This window comes from Sus scrofa, chromosome 1 (assembly GCF_054392235.1).
Source record: "Sus scrofa isolate SSC_HxYL_T2T_F1_AM1 chromosome 1, Sscrofa_HxYL_maternal_Yorkshire_Landrace_v2.0, whole genome shotgun sequence".
In the NCBI taxonomy this organism is placed as follows: Eukaryota; Metazoa; Chordata; class Mammalia; order Artiodactyla; family Suidae; genus Sus; species Sus scrofa.
The window spans coordinates 246,739,493-246,757,473 of NC_139383.1; the positions used below are offsets into that span (position 1 = coordinate 246,739,493).

General features: G+C 53.3%; 2 protein-coding genes across 9 annotated transcripts; both read right to left on the reverse strand.

Annotated features, from left to right (window-relative positions):
- Window positions 1–219: 219 nt before the first annotated feature.
- Window positions 220–3,369, reverse strand: STOML2 (stomatin like 2). Its single transcript, XM_013986316.3, has 10 exons — window positions 3,288–3,369; window positions 2,911–3,048; window positions 2,377–2,476; window positions 2,206–2,264; window positions 2,013–2,114; window positions 1,732–1,866; window positions 1,428–1,572; window positions 1,231–1,310; window positions 874–1,002; window positions 220–501 (listed from the first exon to the last, which is right to left on the reverse strand). The coding sequence occupies exons 1-10, from the start codon at window positions 3,330–3,332 to the stop codon at window positions 364–366; spliced, it is 1,071 nt and encodes a 356-aa protein (XP_013841770.2). The 5' UTR covers window positions 3,333–3,369; the 3' UTR covers window positions 220–363.
- Window positions 3,370–4,353: 984 nt separating this feature from the next.
- ATOSB (atos homolog B) lies at window positions 4,354–16,367 on the reverse strand. Of its 8 annotated transcripts, none has more exons than XM_013986307.3 (10): window positions 14,680–15,255; window positions 11,694–11,865; window positions 8,246–8,389; window positions 7,046–8,003; window positions 6,852–6,910; window positions 6,570–6,675; window positions 6,288–6,446; window positions 5,996–6,064; window positions 5,737–5,912; window positions 4,354–5,597 (listed from the first exon to the last, which is right to left on the reverse strand). In XM_013986307.3, exons 4-10 carry the CDS (start codon window positions 7,925–7,927, stop codon window positions 5,444–5,446), a joined length of 1,605 nt encoding a protein of 534 aa, XP_013841761.2. In that variant the 5' UTR covers window positions 7,928–8,003; window positions 8,246–8,389; window positions 11,694–11,865; window positions 14,680–15,255; the 3' UTR covers window positions 4,354–5,443. The 8 variants fall into 8 exon arrangements, with proteins under 8 accessions (XP_013841761.2, XP_084845355.1, XP_084845353.1 ...); XM_084989229.1 differs by lacking the exon at window positions 14,680–15,255 and adding an exon at window positions 12,672–12,738; XM_084989227.1 differs by lacking the exons at window positions 11,694–11,865; window positions 14,680–15,255 and adding an exon at window positions 16,254–16,367.
- Between the last annotated feature and the right edge of the window lie 1,614 nt (window positions 16,368–17,981).

Consider the following 17,981-nt stretch of genomic DNA (forward strand, 5'->3'; position numbering starts at 1 on the left):
CACTCCCCAGCAGGCAGTTCAGTAGACATGTGGCTTAATCTTTCCACTGTATCCCACGGTTTCTCCTGAAGACAGACAGGACGATTTCACTTTACATGAGGTTCATTCTTGTTCACGAAGGAATCCGTTCCCAAGACCTGACAGGACTGGAGTGGCAGTGAACATCCAAGGAAAACATTGGTGACTTTCCCAACTTCACTCCCCAATCAACGAGAACAGTTTTTGTTTTGCCATTGGCCAGTTTATTACATGATTAAAGTTCAAATAAAAAAATAATAACCAAAATCTTGGCAGGGAGGCTATAGCCAGAGTCTGGGAATGCTGCTTCCCTATCCCCCGCCTCCCTGACTAAGCCCAACTCCATTAACTCAGCTTGACTCGATCGAGTTCCTCATCAAGACTTGCATCTGTGCCCTGGACATCTCTGCTGCTCCTGCTGGAGACTGAGTCCTGAGGCCCTGGCACTGGGGCTTTGGTGAGGGCCCCATACACACCCATGGCCTGAGGAGAGGGACAGAGAGAGAACCATGAGGACACATAACAGAAGGCATAACACCACCCACCAATGGCTAAAAGGTGGAGCCAGGGGCAGTAAGCTTCCCCACCCCCACAAACCCAGCCAGCCTCAAGCCTAAGTCTTATAGGCTTTGGAATTAGTTCTAGGAATGTTATAAACTACCATAGCAGGGTCACCCTCAAAATACTAATACAGGCATCTGAAGAAAAAAAAAAATACGATGTCTTGAGAGGTCTTATCAGGGGATGAAGAGAGGTCTAGGTCTCAGGGCACTCTAAAGGTCCCTGTGGTAAAAATGATGATGGTGGTGGTAGGGTCTCACTGTGCTCTTAGCCAGGTCCTTGGGGCACTCTAACCTGAGCCACCATACTGGTGACATCGCCAGGGTTGGAGGGCAGCAGGATAGTGTTGGAGTCTTTGGCCAGTTTAGAGAACGCGCTGACATACTGCTCGGCCACAGTCAGTGAGGCTGCTGCATCTCCATTCTGTGGCCACAGGGAGGATAAAAATCAGAAATCACAGATTTAGGGTGGGGGGGGGAGGAAGTGGAGAGAAGTCAGTTTCCTAGAAAGAGGATATGCAGATCACCGTACAAGAGATCATGTAATCTGGCTCAATGGAACCAAAAAGACAGGAATTTCTCCAAAGAATATAAGAGAGAACTTCTTTTACTGTCACTTCCTGTCTCTTACTCCCCCCAGGGGGCCTCTTACATGTTGTGTCAGAGCTGCAGCCAGAATGCGAATAGCTTCAGCTTTAGCCTTGGCCTTGGCCAGAACTGCACTGGCCTCTCCTGGAAGAAAAGAGACAGCTTGACCTATGAGGTTAGGGTACCCCAAAGCTCCTGTACTAGCACCAACCCTCAAAGACTCATGCCCTGTTCATCCCTCATACTATACCCTCTGCTGACCTGCTGCCTGATTTATTTGTTCAGCCTTTTCTGCCTCGGAGGCCAGGATCTGTGCCTGCTTCTTCCCCTCTGCCACGTTGATGGCCGACTCTCGAGTACCCTCAGACTCCAGCACCGTGGCCCGTTTCCGCCGCTCTGCCTCCACCTAGAAGTGCCCAGCAACCCCCATCGGCAAGACACCAGAGTAAATATCAACTCTTACACAGACCTGCAACTGTTCCCTTCACAATAGGGAAGGGAGTCCAGGTCCCCATGCAACTGGAGCATCCTGAAGTCCTCTTCCCCATCTCTCCCTGGCCCCCACCTGCATCTGCATGGACTCTTTCACCCGGGGTGGCACATGGATATCCTTGATCTCATAACGGAGGCAGCGGATGCCCCAGCAGTCAGCAGCCTGGTTGATGGCATCTACGATGCTAGCATTCAGGGACTCCCGCTCCTGAAGGAAGAGAGGTGTAAGCTTCATGGCCTCAAGCCACCGAACAGGGTTTTAAGCTGAGAAGGTCCTGGGACTGATGCCCCGGAAAGGACTGAAAATACCAGATATGTGTTTTCAAACGCTAACTCTGGCTCAGATCCCCTTACCCGGAAGACTTTGTCCAGAGAGAGTTTGCCGAGCTCTGATCTCATGGTTGTCTGAGCTAGTTGGGTGACAGCATACTCAGGGTCCTCCACACCATAGCTGGCCTGAAATGGGCGTGGATGGTGTAAGTAGCTTGAGGGCATGATTTTAGTGAGGAGAGTAACTCAGGAGCTGAATAAAGCAGGGGACAGCTACCTTGTAAGGGTCCATGATGCGCAGGTAAAGGACTCCATCAATTTGCAGAGTTACATTGTCTACAGGTGCAGGAGAGAAAAGGAGGGTCAGGTCCCCAGGTCCCAAAAAGCTCCTTCTTCTGTCACATCACAATGGCCTCAGAGCACCCGTGTCACCCTGTATACCCCTCACCAAGAGTCACAGCTGACTGCTCAGGCACGTTGATGACAATTTCCTTGAGACTCTGGACATAGCGGATCCGGTCTAACACAGGGATGAGGATGTTCAAGCCCTGTGAAAAGGAGTCACAGGTCCTCAGAAGGATGGGGGATGTAGGATTGGGATCCAAGCTAGGCCTGGAGTGGGTAAAGAATCAACATAGATTCTGTCCAGAAAAGCAGAAGGCTTGGGGTGTCACTGGTAGGGAATGTCACCAGTCCTCTGAATGGAAGGGAGAGCCAAGGCAATAGTAGCCTTCTCAGTGGAAGATGGAGCCAAGAAGGTGAATAGAAGATATTTCCAACATGGGTCTGTGGGTTGCTTAGGCAATAGAAGAGAGGGTAAGATGGGTATGACAGTCAGCAGTTTGGGCCCTGGCAGGAATGGCCTGGGGTGTCAGAAGCCAAAGCTGAGGGCAGGCCTTAAGGGAATCTCACCCCATTCCCCCCATGTCGTGAGGGGATTGGGATTCAGGCTGGCCCAGAGTGGGCAGAAATAGGTTCTCACAGGCTCCAGGATCCGGTGGAATCGGCCCATTCGCTCCACCACCCAGGCCTCCTGCTGGGGCACAAATAGTACCACGGTGTTTCGGGGCAATCCAGAGGAGGAGCGGCGCGGAGCACGGCCAGAAGCCTGTACGGAGCCCTAAAGGGAAGACACGGATTAGTAGAGACCCAGCCGGTCGGGCACCCCACCCCTTTCGGCGCCTGTCCCGGAGGCATGTCCCTAAACCGCGACCCTTCAGGGGTTTCGAAGAGGGACTCACATGAGTACCACAACCTCTGTCCCTGGTTTTCTCCCTAAACGTAGAATATGGCTCCTTTCCAGCTGAAGACCTAGGTGATTTCTGACCTGACCCTTAGAAAAGGATGCCTCGCACTCACCCTCAGCAAAAGGGCTCCAGTCCCCCGCGCCGCGCGCGCCAGCATTTCCCACGGCCACAGCGACCTCCGGAACCAAAGAGACGAGGAGCAGAGCGGTCGTTCTGAATGTCCGGACCTGAACCTTTCCTCCGGTATTTCCACTCCGCCGGATGTACTTCCGGCCTTCCCTTCCCCGCCCCTTTCCACACTCAGCCAATCAGCGTTCCCTGGCGGAAGCGTGCGTCAGGTTGTTCCTAGGAAGACGCAGACCTTCTAAAGACGGTGGGAGTCTAAAGATTCTTCGGCTTGTCGCTGATCAAGCTCAAGGTCCCGGAAACGTGTCCAAACGGAGGCTATTTTCCGCGTGCATGTGGCCCAGAAAAACCTCCCACAGAGTTGTTTACCCCCACCGGAGACTCAGTTTACTCTTCTGAGCTTATAATACGCCCAGCCGTCACCATAGCGACCAGGGGATTTGGTGCTGACTCGTTGCCATGGTTGCCATAGCGACATTCTCTGGTAGTCCTGCTGTGCTGTACCCAGCTCTCCCACTGGGGACTGACCCCATTCCCGTTGTCATGGTGACTGGGCCTAACATTGCCGGCTGATTGGACTGAGATTTTCCCCTCCTCTCTTTTTCCAAGTTACCATAGCTTTCTACCTCTACCTGGTTGCTCAGGGTCAGGCCAAGCCCTCCTGCATACAGAGTCCAGCACAGAGACCCAGCGTTCAGCCTTCTCACCCTGCACACACCTGTGATGCTCTGGCACATCCTTTAGGAAGCTTATATGGTCACCTTCATTTTGCATATCAGGGCACTGAAGTTCAGGGGAGCCAAAGTCATCAACAATAGAGAATGAGAATCCAGGTCCACATTCAGAGTTCAGCTTTTACGGCTAAACCTTCCCCACCACCCCACTCCATTATGTGAAAAAGAACAAGACTAGACCCTAAGAAACATGGGGGCCTCCCCTAAGACCTCATGGCTTCAGGCCTCTTCTCCAAGGAAAGGGCAGGGTCCCAGCTCCAGTTAGGGCCTCCATCCCCAATTCCCATGCTCTCCCCAACAGGAAAAGTTAGGCTTAGCTCAAGTTTCCAAACAATTTATTCTTTTTTTTTTTTCCTAAAAAAAGTACCAGGTACAATTTTTTCCTGTTTTTTTTTCAAGTTTCAGCAAATGCTTGTTCCCCTCAGCCCAGCCCCAGGCATCAGAGCTAAGGCTGGTTCAGAGTCTGGAGTGGAGAATGGGGTAGTTGGTAACTACATGACTGAGTTTAAGGGGTGCCCCTCGCCCCAGCTGAGGTAGGTGGGTCAGAGTCTGGCCAGATGAGAGGAGGCACTCCATTCCTTGGCCCTGACTCTGCCCCCTGAATACCTTCCTCAGTCAGGACCCCAAAGCAAGGAGATACAGACAAGAAGAGAGGGACAGCTGGGAGTCTGGAGTCCTAGATGAGGGGTGGTTAACCCCTGTGTGTGCACACATCCATAAACGCTGTTTCTCACACACATACCACACACACACACACACACACACACACACACACACACACACACACAAGTTGGCTTTCAGAAAGAGGTGAGAGGGTAGGGGAAGTGAAAGGAATAGGGAGGGACAGAGGAAGCTGAGTTTTTGGCTAGTGACTCAGTCCTTCTGGGATAACTTCTCTGCTCTCAGCTGAGGGACAGCAGTTCTCCGACAGCCCCCATAACAGCCTCTTCAACTCCTGAGGTTGGAGCAATATCTGAGAGTGGGAAAGGGGGAGGGGGCAATGCCAATTATCAGGTTTGGGAGGTTACCAAGGCAATCCAATTTGAATAAATTATAAATTAAAAATAAATTAAATAATAAGTGGCCCCTGCCCAGGACAGGGAGGCAACGCTGGCATGACTTGCCTGGGAACTTAGGACAATCTCGGGGTAGCTCCAGTTCCTCCCTGCTACCTCAGCTGGCCTGGGAAACCCAAGGGAGGGGGCAGGCACATGGAGTACTCAGAGTAGGGCAGAGTATGGTAAGATCAGAAGTTTTAAACACCCAAATAATCAATTTGGGCATGAGCATGGCGAGGGCTTTAATTCAAGCCTGAAGGGTCTCTCGCCACCTCTCCACGTGTTTGCTCTGTCCAGGATGAAGCAGGTTGGGCAGGTCCTTGGCCCACATGGGTTCAGGGCACTGGCAATCAGGGCAAAGGTGAATAACGTGGATTGTGAGGGGCCTCAGTCACAGCCTGCAGTTCGTAGGGGAGCCCTGTGTCCAATTCCAGGCTCCGGCGGGAAAAAAGCAGGCGGATGTCTCCATGTAGGCTTAAGCGGCCTGAGCGGGAGCTCCGGAACCTGGAGGAGGACAGAGGGATCAAAGTAAGAATCCAGACAGCAGACAATCACGGAGAGGTCTTTTTCAGGGAAGACATACCTGGGTGGTAGAAAGGATACCAGGGCCTCCTCCCCAGCTGCCCCAGGGCCCTGTCCTCACCTGAGGTGCAACAAGTAGCAGAGGAGGCGGCAGGTGGGGCTAGCATTTCCCTCCTCACCCACAGGCACCAAAAAGAGGCGGTGGCGCAGGAAGGTCATGTGGGCAGCAGGCATGTCCGAGAAGTCAAAGGTCACAAGGAACATCTTCACCACAGTCTGGTTGGGGTTAAATAAGGTCTGGGGGCAGGACAGGCAAGGTTGGTAGGATATAGGGGATGTTTTCCTCTCCCCATTCCCAGTCCCCCTCAGGAAAAACTCACCACTTGGATGGTGCCCACCTTGGGCACGCTGTAACCCTTCCTCCCCAGGGGGTTCAGGTCCACGACGCCCTGGGAAGGTCACGGAGCCATCAGCAAGGGTAGGGTCTGGGAGATCCCTGAACACTCATCCATCTCCACAGTCTCTCACTTGGGGACTTGGCCCTTGCCCCACGCTAGTGTTCTCCCCACCCAGCCCTGACTCTCTCTTGGGTGTGAATATCTAAAGCATAGCTCCTGCCCCCAACCCCTCCTGCTCCTCATGAGCTAACTCTGGGTTGAGGTCAGGTCATACCAGGAAGGGGGCCGGGGCATTTTGCTCGGAAACATCAAAGAAGGTGACGGTGACAGGCAGCGTGACATGCTGAGGGCAGTAGGATCCGCTAGCTCCAATCTCTGCTGTGAAGCCCTCGATGTGGCCAGATGGTGCAAAGCGTCCTCGCAGCAGTGATTCCTGGGGTTGGGGTGGGAAAACACAGTAGGAGAAAGATGCTAGCTATTTTCCTTAAGCATCCAAGCCACGCGCCACCATCCCTTCCCATGAGACCCCCTAGTCAAGGAATCCAAGGGGAACTACCTCAAAGTTGCCCAACAGGGTACGGCTGACGGCAGGGGTAGGAACAGGGGAGGCACTGTGGGGGCTCAGCAGGCCTGGCCCCTTCCGGAGGCTTCGAAGGGAGTTCCTGGTAGGGGAGGGGACACACAGTGGGTTGGCTTGAGGTTTTATGGAATGATTGCTCCTGTCCTTGGGCCCCACTACCTAGGGCATCTTCTCTGAGGTCCCCTGCCCTGGGAAAGAGGATTACAGACTTCCGCCCCATTTTCAGGGACAGGGCAGAGGGAGAGGTTGATCACTCACAGCTTCAGGCGGCGGGCACCTTTCAGCCTCCGCCCCACGGGACTGCAATCTGTTGGGTCCTATGGAGAGGAAAGATTAGAGAAAGAGATTGGGTGGTGGACAGGTGTATGAGGAGCAGGAGTGATCACAAGCTCTCATCACCTTTCCCCACACAGATAGCCACTTAAGAGCAGACCCCTCCTGTCCTGGCTTACCAGCACAGGCTCCTTGGGCCCAGGCAGCAGGTGACTCCAGAAGGGTGTGGCTTTGGCATCAGAACTGTTGGCAGCAGGAGGGTGGCCCAGGGTTCCCCGGCGCCTCCGAGGGGCTGGCCCCTCATCCTCAGAGCTGACATCCAGGACTTCTCCAGCAGGAAGCAGCCTTCGCTTGGTGGGGCAGGGGCCTGGAGGTCCAGGGCCAGGGGGTGTGTGCTCGGGGCTATGCCCATTGGCAGTGCCAGGGGACTCCCTAGGCCAGGGGCTGCCCCTGTTGCCCACCCCAACCACTAGGCTCTTACCCCCTGTTTGTGCAAGACTGTGCAAATCAGTGTCAAGTGTGTGCAGCTGGCCCGGAGGGGCTGGCCCTGGGGACTCCCCCAGGGACCCCTGTCCCCCTGGATCTGGGGAAGCCCAGTCTCTGGTGTGCAAAGTATTGCAGGAAGCATTTGATGGGGGACAGGGGGGACTCCAGGCCCCGGAAGTCCAAGGTGAGGTGGAGCTACCTCCCTGTTCCACAACATGGAGGCCATGATGGCAGAAATGTTGGCTGGCCACACCCAGTCCCTCTGGGCCCAATAGCCCCACAGTAGATAGTTCTTCAGGGGGTAGTCCCTCTCTGGCCCCCAGCCCAGGGCCTCTCTTCAGCTCCCGGGGACCCTCAGTGGGTGGGGCTGGCCGTTTCAGGGCCCTATGGGGCTCGGAGGCACCAGCTGGAGGGGAAAAGATGGATACCTGGTAGACCCCGGAGGATGTCGCCCCCCCTGCTGGGCTGTAGCCCATGAGCAGGCCACCCTGGAGGGCCCCCTGCCTGACTGCAGGCTGTGAAGGGCCAGGCTCTGGCTCTGAGGATGAAGACAGCTCCGCCTGCACGTGGCGCATGAAGCCCCCCCTTGGGTCAGGGGGGCCCCCCCACACAGCCTTTATGCTGGGCCTGGGCTGGGGGGCCTGGGGACATCTGTGTAAGAGAAGAGAAGAAAAGATGGTCAGAGCAATCGGTGAGTTTTCTCCCTCCCAGATGACATTTCAGATCCTCTCCTGGACTGAAGAGGTGACCCTGTGGGGCTCCTGGCGGTGAAGGTATTCGAATCCCCAGATAGATCAATGGAATATAGAGATCACTCCCAGAACTTCTGAGGAGGTGACAGGTTTAAGTCAGGTTTCCAACTGGACCTGCCCCCCCGCCTCCCTGGCACTCACCCCGATGCAGAGGCCTTAAGCCTAGCTGTGTGTTCCCTCTTCCGGACTGATGCCTTGCTCTCCTAGCTTGCAGTGTGGTCCATGCCTGCTGCACTGGCAAGGTGACTGCCACCATTCCGTGCAGCTCCTGGGCTCAGCTGGACCCTGAGGAAAGAAAAACAGATATAAGCCAGGTTCTCTGGAGCCAGTGGTAAGGCTCCTCTCTGATTATGGGCTAAGAGAGTATACCCCAGGACATCTCCTGCGGTGTGAGGGGCCCTTAAGAAACAGAAGGGGCAATCTTGGGATCTCGGGCCCAGAGGGAAGAACTGAGCTGTGCAAGAGAGGCAGGTCTTAGCTCATTGTAAGAAGGCTATGACAAGCAAGTTGAGGCAGGATGACTACTCGTTAGGGTCACCAGCTGGGGGACTCTTGCCCTGAATGAGAGGGGGGGATGAGATACCCAAAGATTCAAGAGACCATGTCAACTGAGAGGTGGCCAAGGCCAGAATTCAGCTTTCCTAGTCAAGGCCACAGAGTTGCACAAATCCTTCCCACATACCTATCTTTAAAGGGACAAGGAACCCTATAACCCATAACCCTGAGGGCAGAAGTCTTACAGAAACTTACACCCCATCAGCACTTCTTAGAGGTACAAACCTCACATCAGCTCCAAGTGGACCCTTCAGCAATAAACTCCCAATTGCCCCCAGCAGTCTGTCCCTTTAGCAGGAAGCAACAAATCTAACCAAACACAAGCCTTGATGGGGGCAGGGTGGGGGAGGAAGCACTGCTAGAAGGCACTTTCCAGGGCTTACCCCTCCCCCTAGGCCTGCAAGCTAGAGATAAGGCCTAGTGACAGTCAGACAGCTGGAGTACCTCACCCCTCCTCCCCAACATATCCAACACCCCAAATCCAAACCAGTGCTTTTCTGCCAGGACACAAGATGGTCTTCACTGACTAGTCCACTCTCAGGAGCTCATTCTGAGTGAGGGGATGTCAAGATAAAGGCCGTCTTCCTTCAAGGGAGAAAAATACTGCCTCCAGGATCAGGCGTCTGCTTTGGTCAGTAGCCTGTGCTGCCTGCTATCCACAAAACTCCTTCCCCTTCAAAGAATCCCCTTTATGTTTATCCTTCCTCCTTGGCTAGGGCAAATGCCATCCCCTCCAGAAAGCCTACTCTGGCCACCCCAGGCCACAGTTATCTCTCTCTCCTCTGAGACCTCACCTATAACAGCATCACTATCTCCTGTAACCCAATGACAGTTTTGCTTGCTCCTGTGGGTAAGACCTCTCCTAGATTGACCATAAGGTTCCTGAAGGTAGGTTTGTGCCTCAGTCCTTTGCCCAACTCCAAGCACAGGGGTAAGCACATAGCAGAGTTCAAAAATGTGAGATGCAAGCCCCAGAGATCTGGGCAGCAGTCCCGACAGGGCAGAGAAAAACTCCCAGAATGAGAGAAGCAGAGAGATTAATCGTATAGGGAGAATCATCAACAACAGAGATGGGGGTGGGAGGCAGGAAGAAAGGGGAGATTTGAATCCAGGGCCTGAAAAGCTTTCCTACATCATATTCCTATCACTGTACCCTATACTAGCCTATATCACCACGTTCTCATTAGAACTGGAAGCCCTAAGATAATTCTGCTTCCCTGTGGTGGTTGGGGCGTCTGGAAAGGGCAGAACGCCAACAGCAGCATTGTCAGAGTACAACCTGTACTCATCTCTTCCCTCCTTTCCTCTACCTATGTCATACAGATTCAGGAATGGCCTTTTCCTTAGCACTTCTACCTCTAGGTCATCCCAGTCAGCCTCTTGAGCGCTTGCCCTGGGGAAGCTAGGTGATGACATGACGCCCTACTTGACCCCAGCGTGCCTGGCATCTGCTCATTATCCCAGAGGCCTCTCAGTTCCTGCTCGGTCAATGAAAAGCTCTAAGGCTCACTTCCCTGCCACCCAGCCAATCTGGCTCTAGACCATGGCTTCAAGCTGACTCATGGGGCAGGACTTGGTGGGGGGGGCAGGGTAGGCCAAATCTCACTCTCTGTGCAGGGGTGGGGGAGAGGGAAGGGGCAGCAGCTGGCATCAAACAGCTGTGCCAGGCTATGACTGGCAAGGACTACAGCTCCCAACATGCCAAGGCAGAAAGGCCAGCAAAAACAACAAGTCCCAGAATACTATGCGGTCTGTACCCTCAGACACCTGCTAGGCCTGGGAGATGGGGTGAGGTGGGTATTGAGGTCCTAGGCTCATTCTCCCTTCCCTTTCAATGTTAAAGATACCCATTTCTACCCTGATCAAAGAAGGTGGTAGGAAGGAGAATTCCTCTCCATGTGCTTTCTACCCTCACCGCATTCAGAGAGAACTGCTGCCAGCTGCTGTACATTTTGTCTCTACACACATCCACACAAGCTAGGGGAGCTGTTCCCATGGACCACTACTGTGGGTAGGAAGGTTAACCTCTGCTCTCTCATTGACTCCTTGCCTCCGGCCTACAGCCCTCCACCCTCCGTAGAGAGGAAGCGAATCTTAGCACCTCCTCCAAAATGAGCCTAATAGACTCGCCCCAGCACTCCAGCTCCAGGACTGCTAGTTCTGAACGATACCCCCACCCCATGCTTAGCCTTTCAGGTCCTTTTCTCACTCTTCTCCTCCACTCGGCCTGGGACAGGCCCGATTTCCTACTGGAGCTCTGGAGATTTACTATTTTCCCCTAGCACAAACTCACCCTGTTCCCAGATTGGCTCCGCCGCGGCAGCCGCTGCTCCGGGCCCTTCCGTCCCGTCCCGGTCCCTCCCCTCGAATGCCCGGTTCTCCCTGCCACAGGCCCCCAACCCAGACAAAGGGTGGCCCAGGCTGAGCCCTGCTCTGTTAAGCTCTTTTCTGTTCAGCTTCGTGTGCAACACTAGCGGGCCCTGGCGCCCGCAGCCCCCAAGCTGCTGCCGCGCCCCTCCCCGCGACTGTCCCTCCCGGTGGCCGCCCGGGCTCCGCGCAGCCGACTCTGCTGCCCCTCTGACTCACAGGCCATTTCCTACCAGCTGATGGGGCCGCCCGCCCCGCCCAGCGCCCCAACACCCCTGTCGCGGCTGCAGCGGCCACCACGCCTCCCTCAAACTCCACCCTCTATGGGCAGCGACCATGCTCATTGGCTTAAAGAAGGCCAGCCTTCCCATGACCGCAACTGTGAGACACGCCCCCTCTGAGAGACGCTTGCCCATTGGCTCACACGGGGGCAGGCCTATCCAGGGTCGGCCCACCCATCGCCTTAACCCCTCAGCAGCTGGAGTCCAAAGCAGCTCTCAGCCCTGCCAATTAACCCTTTCAAAGACCTAGGCCTCCCACTTCTCACCCTGCCCTTCCTCTTCAGAGGCAGGTTAATAGGACGGCCTAAAGCGTTCATAGACACAGTTCGATGATCTCCAAAGTCAGCTTGCTCTTCCAATACCAAATATCCCCATGTCCCCCATACCTGGCCATGCCTTGCAAACCAGAGCTCCATAGACCAGAAGCCCAGGAAGCCTCCTTCATGCCAGGGCAGACGAAAAGGTCCTGAAGTGGGGTCTTAACTCTTTCCACTGAGAAATGATAGTCTTCTTTCTCTTTATGTTCTTTCGTTTTCATTAGAGGGGCCCCAAGGGCTCCTGTGACAGGGATATGTTTTAATTCAGGAACCTAGAATTCTTTATGTCTCTAAATTTCCATTCTGCTTCAGCCCTTCTGCCGGTCTCTTTCTATTCATAAGGCCCTGTTCAAGGAGGCAGAGCACCCAGGAAAAGTGGGATAGGAAGGCTTTTGCCCAAAATGGGGGAAAATGTGCCCAACTTTTGTGATGGAGCTCACATCCATGACTCACAGCTCCCTCGAAACTCCCCACCCTCCTCCTGAGTCACTGGGCCCCAGGCCCAGTCCAGATCCAGCCAAGTTAAGTGGCAGCAGAACCAGAATTCCTAATTCTTATTCTCCTATTTTTTTTAATGACCAGAATGGAAACCTTTGCAAGGATTAGACATGAAAAGATAATTTTTTAGAGGGGATGCTCTGCGGGCAAGCTAAGAAAATAAACAGTTCTGTTTACCTTTCTCCCTGCACTTGTTGTCAAGTCTGACAGTTTGGAACTTAGAGGTTTTTTTCTCCCAGTCTTTCACAGAAACAAGAGACAAACACCAGAGCCAAAAGAGGGAAGACTCAAGCTGGGACCCTGGAGAATTGGTATCAGCCAGGGCAGGCTTCCTGGCTGTGCCTCCAGAAGAGTGGGAGTTCATTCTTATAGTTGAGAAGCCACAGAAGGCTCAAGGTCTTTGTTTCTACCTTGCCTGTAGTGTGGGCCCTGAGAGCCCTGAGGTTTTCACTGGACGGTAAAAAAGAGGCTCTCTCCCCTACTTCCTCCCCGTGCCCTATACTTAGGAAAGACAAACAAGTAAGTTCCTCTAGGCTCCTTTCTCCTCACCTCAAACCAGGGGAAAAATCCTGAAAAAGAATCCAGTTGCTGTGGACTGACTTCCTTGCTGGCACCCTAATGGTAAGGAAGAGGATTTAGGAAATTGTCTTTTTCCTTTCTTTTTTTTTTGGCCACTCTCGTGGCATGTGGAAGTTCCCCAGCCAGGGATCAAACCCAGGCCACAGCAGCAACCCAAGCTGCTATATTGACAATACCAGATCCTTAACCTGCTTTGCCACAAGAGAACTCCCAGGGTTTAGGAAATTTGAAACAAAATTGCAGAGTACCAATGTCAGGGCCTACTTGCCTTAGTAAAAGTTTACTCCAAGGCAGGTGGACATAGAATACTGTAGGAAAGGAATAATCCCTTGGTGACCCAACGTGTTCTATCTACTTGCCACTACCACAGGCCTAGGACTTAATTATTTGCAAAGACCATGGGGCAGCAGTTTAGGGGGAAGGATCATAGATGTTCTAGGTCTCAGTGTGCTCTGGGAAAGCAAGCAGCATGGTACAATCAAGAGGCTTTAAGTAGCTGCTCTAAATTCTCCTGCTTTATTTTTTTTTTCTTTTTTAATTTTTATTTATTTATTTTTTTTGTCTTTCTTGCCATTTATTGGGCCGCTCTCGTGGCATATGGAGGTTCCCAGGCTAGGGGTCTAATTGGAGCTGTAGCCACTGGCCTACACCAGAGCCACAGCAACATGGGATCCGAGCTGCGTCTGCAACCTACACCACAGCTCACGGCAACGCCGGATCGTTAACCCACTGAGCAAGGCCAGGGATCGAACCCGCAACCTCATGGTTCCTAATCAGATTCATTAACCACTGTGCCATGACGGGAACTCCTATTTTTTTTTTTTCATAGCAGTTATCACCAGACATCATTTCTCTCTTTCCTCTTCTCTCCCTCTCCTGCTTGCCCCCCTACACACACACACACACACACACACACACACACACACACACACACACTTCTTTCTTTCCCTATTAAAATGGAAGCTCCATGAGAGCAGCAACTTTGTCTGTTTTATTCGTGCTGGTACTCTCAGAATCAGCATCGGTGTTTGGCACAAAATAGGTGCTCAGTAAACTCTAGTTGAAAGAAACAATGAGCCCTGAGCTGAGTGAACAGCAATCAGGAGACCTGGGTTCTAACACCTGTTCATTCACTATGAGATCTGGAGAAAATCTCAGTCTCTGTTCATTTCCAAATCTGTAAAATGAGTTTGTATAAATGATGACCATTGAGAGCCTCTACAGCTCTGACCTTATATTGCTATGATTCTAATGGCTATTGTTCACTCAAATCCATTTCCAGAGGATGAGTCCAAGCATCTGAAAGCTCCGCTGATCGTTCTGAAGCAGAAAGGCCATATACTCCAGCCTCTGCACAGCAAACTGATGCTCTTTCTCTTCATGCCCCACCCACTCACACGAATGCCTTAGTCCAGAGGAAGCTGGAGTGAGTCTGCCCTAGGCCCGCCTCTCTGAGAGACAGACTGGGAAGCTGTGTTGCCATAGCAATCAGCTCCTCCTCAAAAGGCTTCAGCCTGCCCTCCTTTACCCCACCCTACCCCAAGGCTTTGTCTGGCCTCAGCACCCCCTCCTCCCCACCAACCCGTCTCTCAGCCAGAGGAGGCTGGCTTGGGGCCCCTTTCAGCAACACTGTCACACTCATTCAGCCACTGTGTGGAAAACAGGGCTTTCCCACCCTGTCCCAGCCAGCCCAGGGGCAAAATGAACTCTGGCCCTACACCAGGTCCCCTCAGGGAACCAGAGGAGCCCCCAAGTGGACTAGGCCCTAGTCTCAGTTTTGACAGTCAGCTTCCAGGTCAGGAGTATGGGGAGCCATTCCTTCTTCCTCCCCCAGCAGAGGCTGCAACCTCACATCCCTTCTCAAGTTCAAATGACAATAGTGACCCACCTCTCCAAACATGCATCAAAGACCCTTAGTACTTATTATTTTCCCCTCCTACAGACACCCAGAATTTTTGACGGTCGCAATGTTACCTACCCAGGAGAAGGAAAAGTGTGGGGAAATTTCATTTGTGGCAAGTGGTAAAAATGTGTCTACCATTCACTTGGGGGCCTGCTGGGAAAGACCTTGGTAGTAGTGAGGGTGGGGTCTGGGCCTTGCTGCTAATTATTAGGTCTCTGGCCACTGAGTACAAAGTCTGGGGCAGGCACAGCTCCTAGACATGCAAGGACCGGGCCAGGCCCCAGGGCGAGGAAGGAAGTGGGAAATGAGCACACCCAGAACATAAGGGCAGAGCAAAGTGGGGGAGGTGGGGGAAGACAGGGACCAAGGCAAGCTTCTAGAAGGAACAGGAACTAGAGTGGGGGGTTAACAGGAACAGAATGGGGGAAGGGTCCCCAGAGACACCAACGAAGGGGGAAAAAAAGAAACCAAAAAACCCAGACTCAGCCAGACAGATCCAGAGCTGCCTGAGAAGGTCGCACAAGCCCTAGTGGCAAGTGGGGCCTAGATCCTCTCTAAGAGTGCTCAGGCCTGAAGGTGGAGTTAGGAGTTGAGGAGCCAGGAGCACTGCAGACGGGCTTCTTCACCCCAGCAATTTCATCACCCTCATTCCTAAAACACAGGACACAAACATCTTCCTGGAATCTCTATAATGCCCCCACACTTTCTCAAAGCACTAGGGGTTCTTCCCTCCCCAGCTGGGGCCTGCAACCCCTTCCCTTCGCAGAGTGCCCACAGCCCCATCCCTTCTTCCTCCACACAGGCCATCTGTCCCTCCCACACTCTGGACCACCAGCCCTTCTCCATCACACAACACCCCCTCTTCCCTTTCCCCCTAAGCTCCTTCAGAGTCCCTCCTCCTCAAGTATCTTCTCCAACCCTCCACTTCAAGATAAAGACTTCACCCCCTACCTAGTACTTCCCACCCTCACAAAGCACTCCCGCCCCTCCCCCACAAGGGCTACCGGAGAATGCACCTCCTAGCCCACACAGTGAGCCCCAGCTCCTCCCCTAACTCTGCTTTACTCCACCCTACCCCAGCATTTCTCCCAATTCTCTCCTTCCCTAAAGCGATCCCCACCTCCTCATGTCTGCCCAAGCGCACCCCGGTCCTTGTCCCTTCTTCCACACGCACCCCACCCCACACCTGCAGTTCCGTGAGTCCCGCTGCACCTGGGGAGGTAGTGGATTGGGGCAGTTACACAGCTGCCCCAGCTGCAGCCTCCTCCGGCAAACCTCGCCCCTTTGGTGCGAGCCCCGCCCCCGCAACGACAAGACCCACCCTCCCCCTGTCCCACCTCCCACCTTCCCCCCCCACCCCGCTTGTCCTTTTTCCTAGTTTCTGTAATTCCTGGGGCTCCTCCCCTGTAATACAGGTCCCGCCCCCTCTAAGGCCCCGCCCCTTCTCGTCTTCTCGGCGTCTCCCCATTGAACACTGCTTGCCCGTCGTCCCCTCCAATCCCCGCCCCTTTTTGGTCTCCTTGCTTGTCACTAGGACCCGCCCACTCGGATTCCAGCCTGGCAGAACCGGTGCCAAGCTCCTTTCCAACGCTAGCCCCCTCAGATCTCTGAGCCTCTTCTCCCCCCGCCCCTTCTCCCACTAGCCTCACCCCGGCGCCCGCTCTCCAGCCGGGAACCGCTGGCTCTGATTGGTGGTGGTGGTCCCAATGGATGGTGGAGGAGACAAAGTGATGGCTGCAGGTCGCCTGAGGTCCCACCCCGGCCACGTGCGGCTTCTGTGATGACAGGTTTAGATGGGCGGGGCATGTGCCCTCTGTGTGAGGCCTAGGCTGACCGGATTAGGCTGGAGGTGGGGAGCCAGAGCCAGGGTCAAAGCGTTAGCCTGAAGGCGCCGAGCCTGAATGAGGCCCTCTCAAGCTTTTGCGCTGGTGTGAGCAGCCTGCGGAACTTGAGCCTCTTAGTGAAGCCGTCTGCGTTAGCGCGTGTATTTGCCTTAATGGGGGAGGTCTGTGGGACTTGCAAAGTAGCACAAGGGGTCTCAGGGTTCTGTAAAAATGCGCAAATCTGGTTGACGGGGTCTCAAGTCTGTGAGGATGAATAATTTCTGCAGCCTACTCTGTTCAAGAGAGTCTGAATTCTGGGAGACAAGAAGTAAGAGTCAGATGTGTACCTGTAGAGATAGGTCAGAGAGTCGTCTGTGAAATTCATGAGCCTAAGTGTTACTACAGAGTAAGGGGAGCCTGCAATCACTGAAGAAAAGTAGAGCCTTTGCTTTGCACGTGTCAAATCAACTATGTGACAGGAGTTCTGTTGTGGCTCAGCGGTAACTAACCCGACTAGTATCCATGAGGATGCAGGTTCAGTCCCTGGCTTTGTTCAATCCTATGGGTTAAGGATCTGGTGTTGCTGTGGGCTGTGGTGTAGGCTGGCAGCTGCTGCAGCTCTGATTTGACCCGTAGTCTGGGAATTTCCATATGCCGTGGGTGCGGCCCTTTAAAAAAAAGGCAAAACAAAACACAACAAAACAAAAACTATGTGACATTTACACTTCTGTAATTTAATTAGCGTTTGATTCTACTCTCCAACTTCCCGCAACCCTTTGGGTTCTGGAGATAGCAAGGGGGAGTCGATGCTTGCCAGCTACCGGTAGATGGCAGCACAGGGCCCTTGCAGAACTCAGAGCTTCTCTGTGGAGTTGGCAGTGCTGAGGACTATGAAGGATCAGACCTGTTAAATTTCTCTCTAAGTCTCAGATTCTTTAGGTCCCTGTGACTTTCTTTCTGTGAGTCGTTAAGATGCTTTTTACTGAACACCAAATGGTGTGCTAGGCAAAAAGTGAAAAAGAAACAAAATTTTTCTGCCCTGATGTGGCTTGTTTGTTTGTATCATCATACAAATACCTGTATAATCCTAGAGAGAGTAAAGTTGGAAGGGTTTTGTGTAGTGAAAAAAGCTCAAAGTTTGAGGTCACTGTGTTTGGCTCAGAACTTTGTTTTTTTGTTTGTTTGCTTGCTTGCTTTTTAGGATCGAACCTGTGGCATATGGAATTTCCCAGGCTAGGGGTTGAATTTGAGCAGCAGCTGCCAGCTTATGCCGCAGCCACAGCAATGGTGGGACCCAAGCCATGTCTTCGACCTACACCACAGCTCATGGCAACGGATCCTTAACCCACTGAATGAGACTAGGGGTCCCTCACAGATACCAGTCAGGCTGAGCCACAATGGGAACTCCCTCTTGTTTTTTAACAGCCACACTTGTGGCATATGGAAGTTCCCAGGCCAGAGATTGAATCTGAGCCACACCTCTGACCTATGCTGCAGCTGCAGCCACAGCAACGCCGGATGTACCCACCCATACCTCTGCATGGACCCAGATTG

Coding starts and splice junctions, on each gene's coding strand:
- STOML2 (XM_013986316.3), bottom strand. CDS start 3,332: ATGCTGGCGCGCGCGGCGCGGGGGACTGGAGCCCTTTTGCTGAGG. Junction 2,265..2,376: donor GCAGTCAGCTGTGACTCTTG/GTGAGGGGTATA, acceptor CTGCACCTGTAG/ACAATGTAACTCTGCAAATT. Junction 2,115..2,205: donor GCATCATGGACCCTTACAAG/GTAGCTGTCCCC, acceptor CGCCCATTTCAG/GCCAGCTATGGTGTGGAGGA.
- ATOSB (XM_084989227.1), bottom strand. CDS start 7,927: ATGCGCCACGTGCAGGCGGAGCTGTCTTCATCCTCAGAGCCAGAGCCT. Junction 6,065..6,287: donor ATGCCCCGGCCCCCTTCCTG/GTATGACCTGAC, acceptor TGACCTTCCCAG/GGCGTCGTGGACCTGAACCC. Junction 5,913..5,995: donor AGGTGGGCACCATCCAAGTG/GTGAGTTTTTCC, acceptor TCCTGCCCCCAG/ACCTTATTTAACCCCAACCA.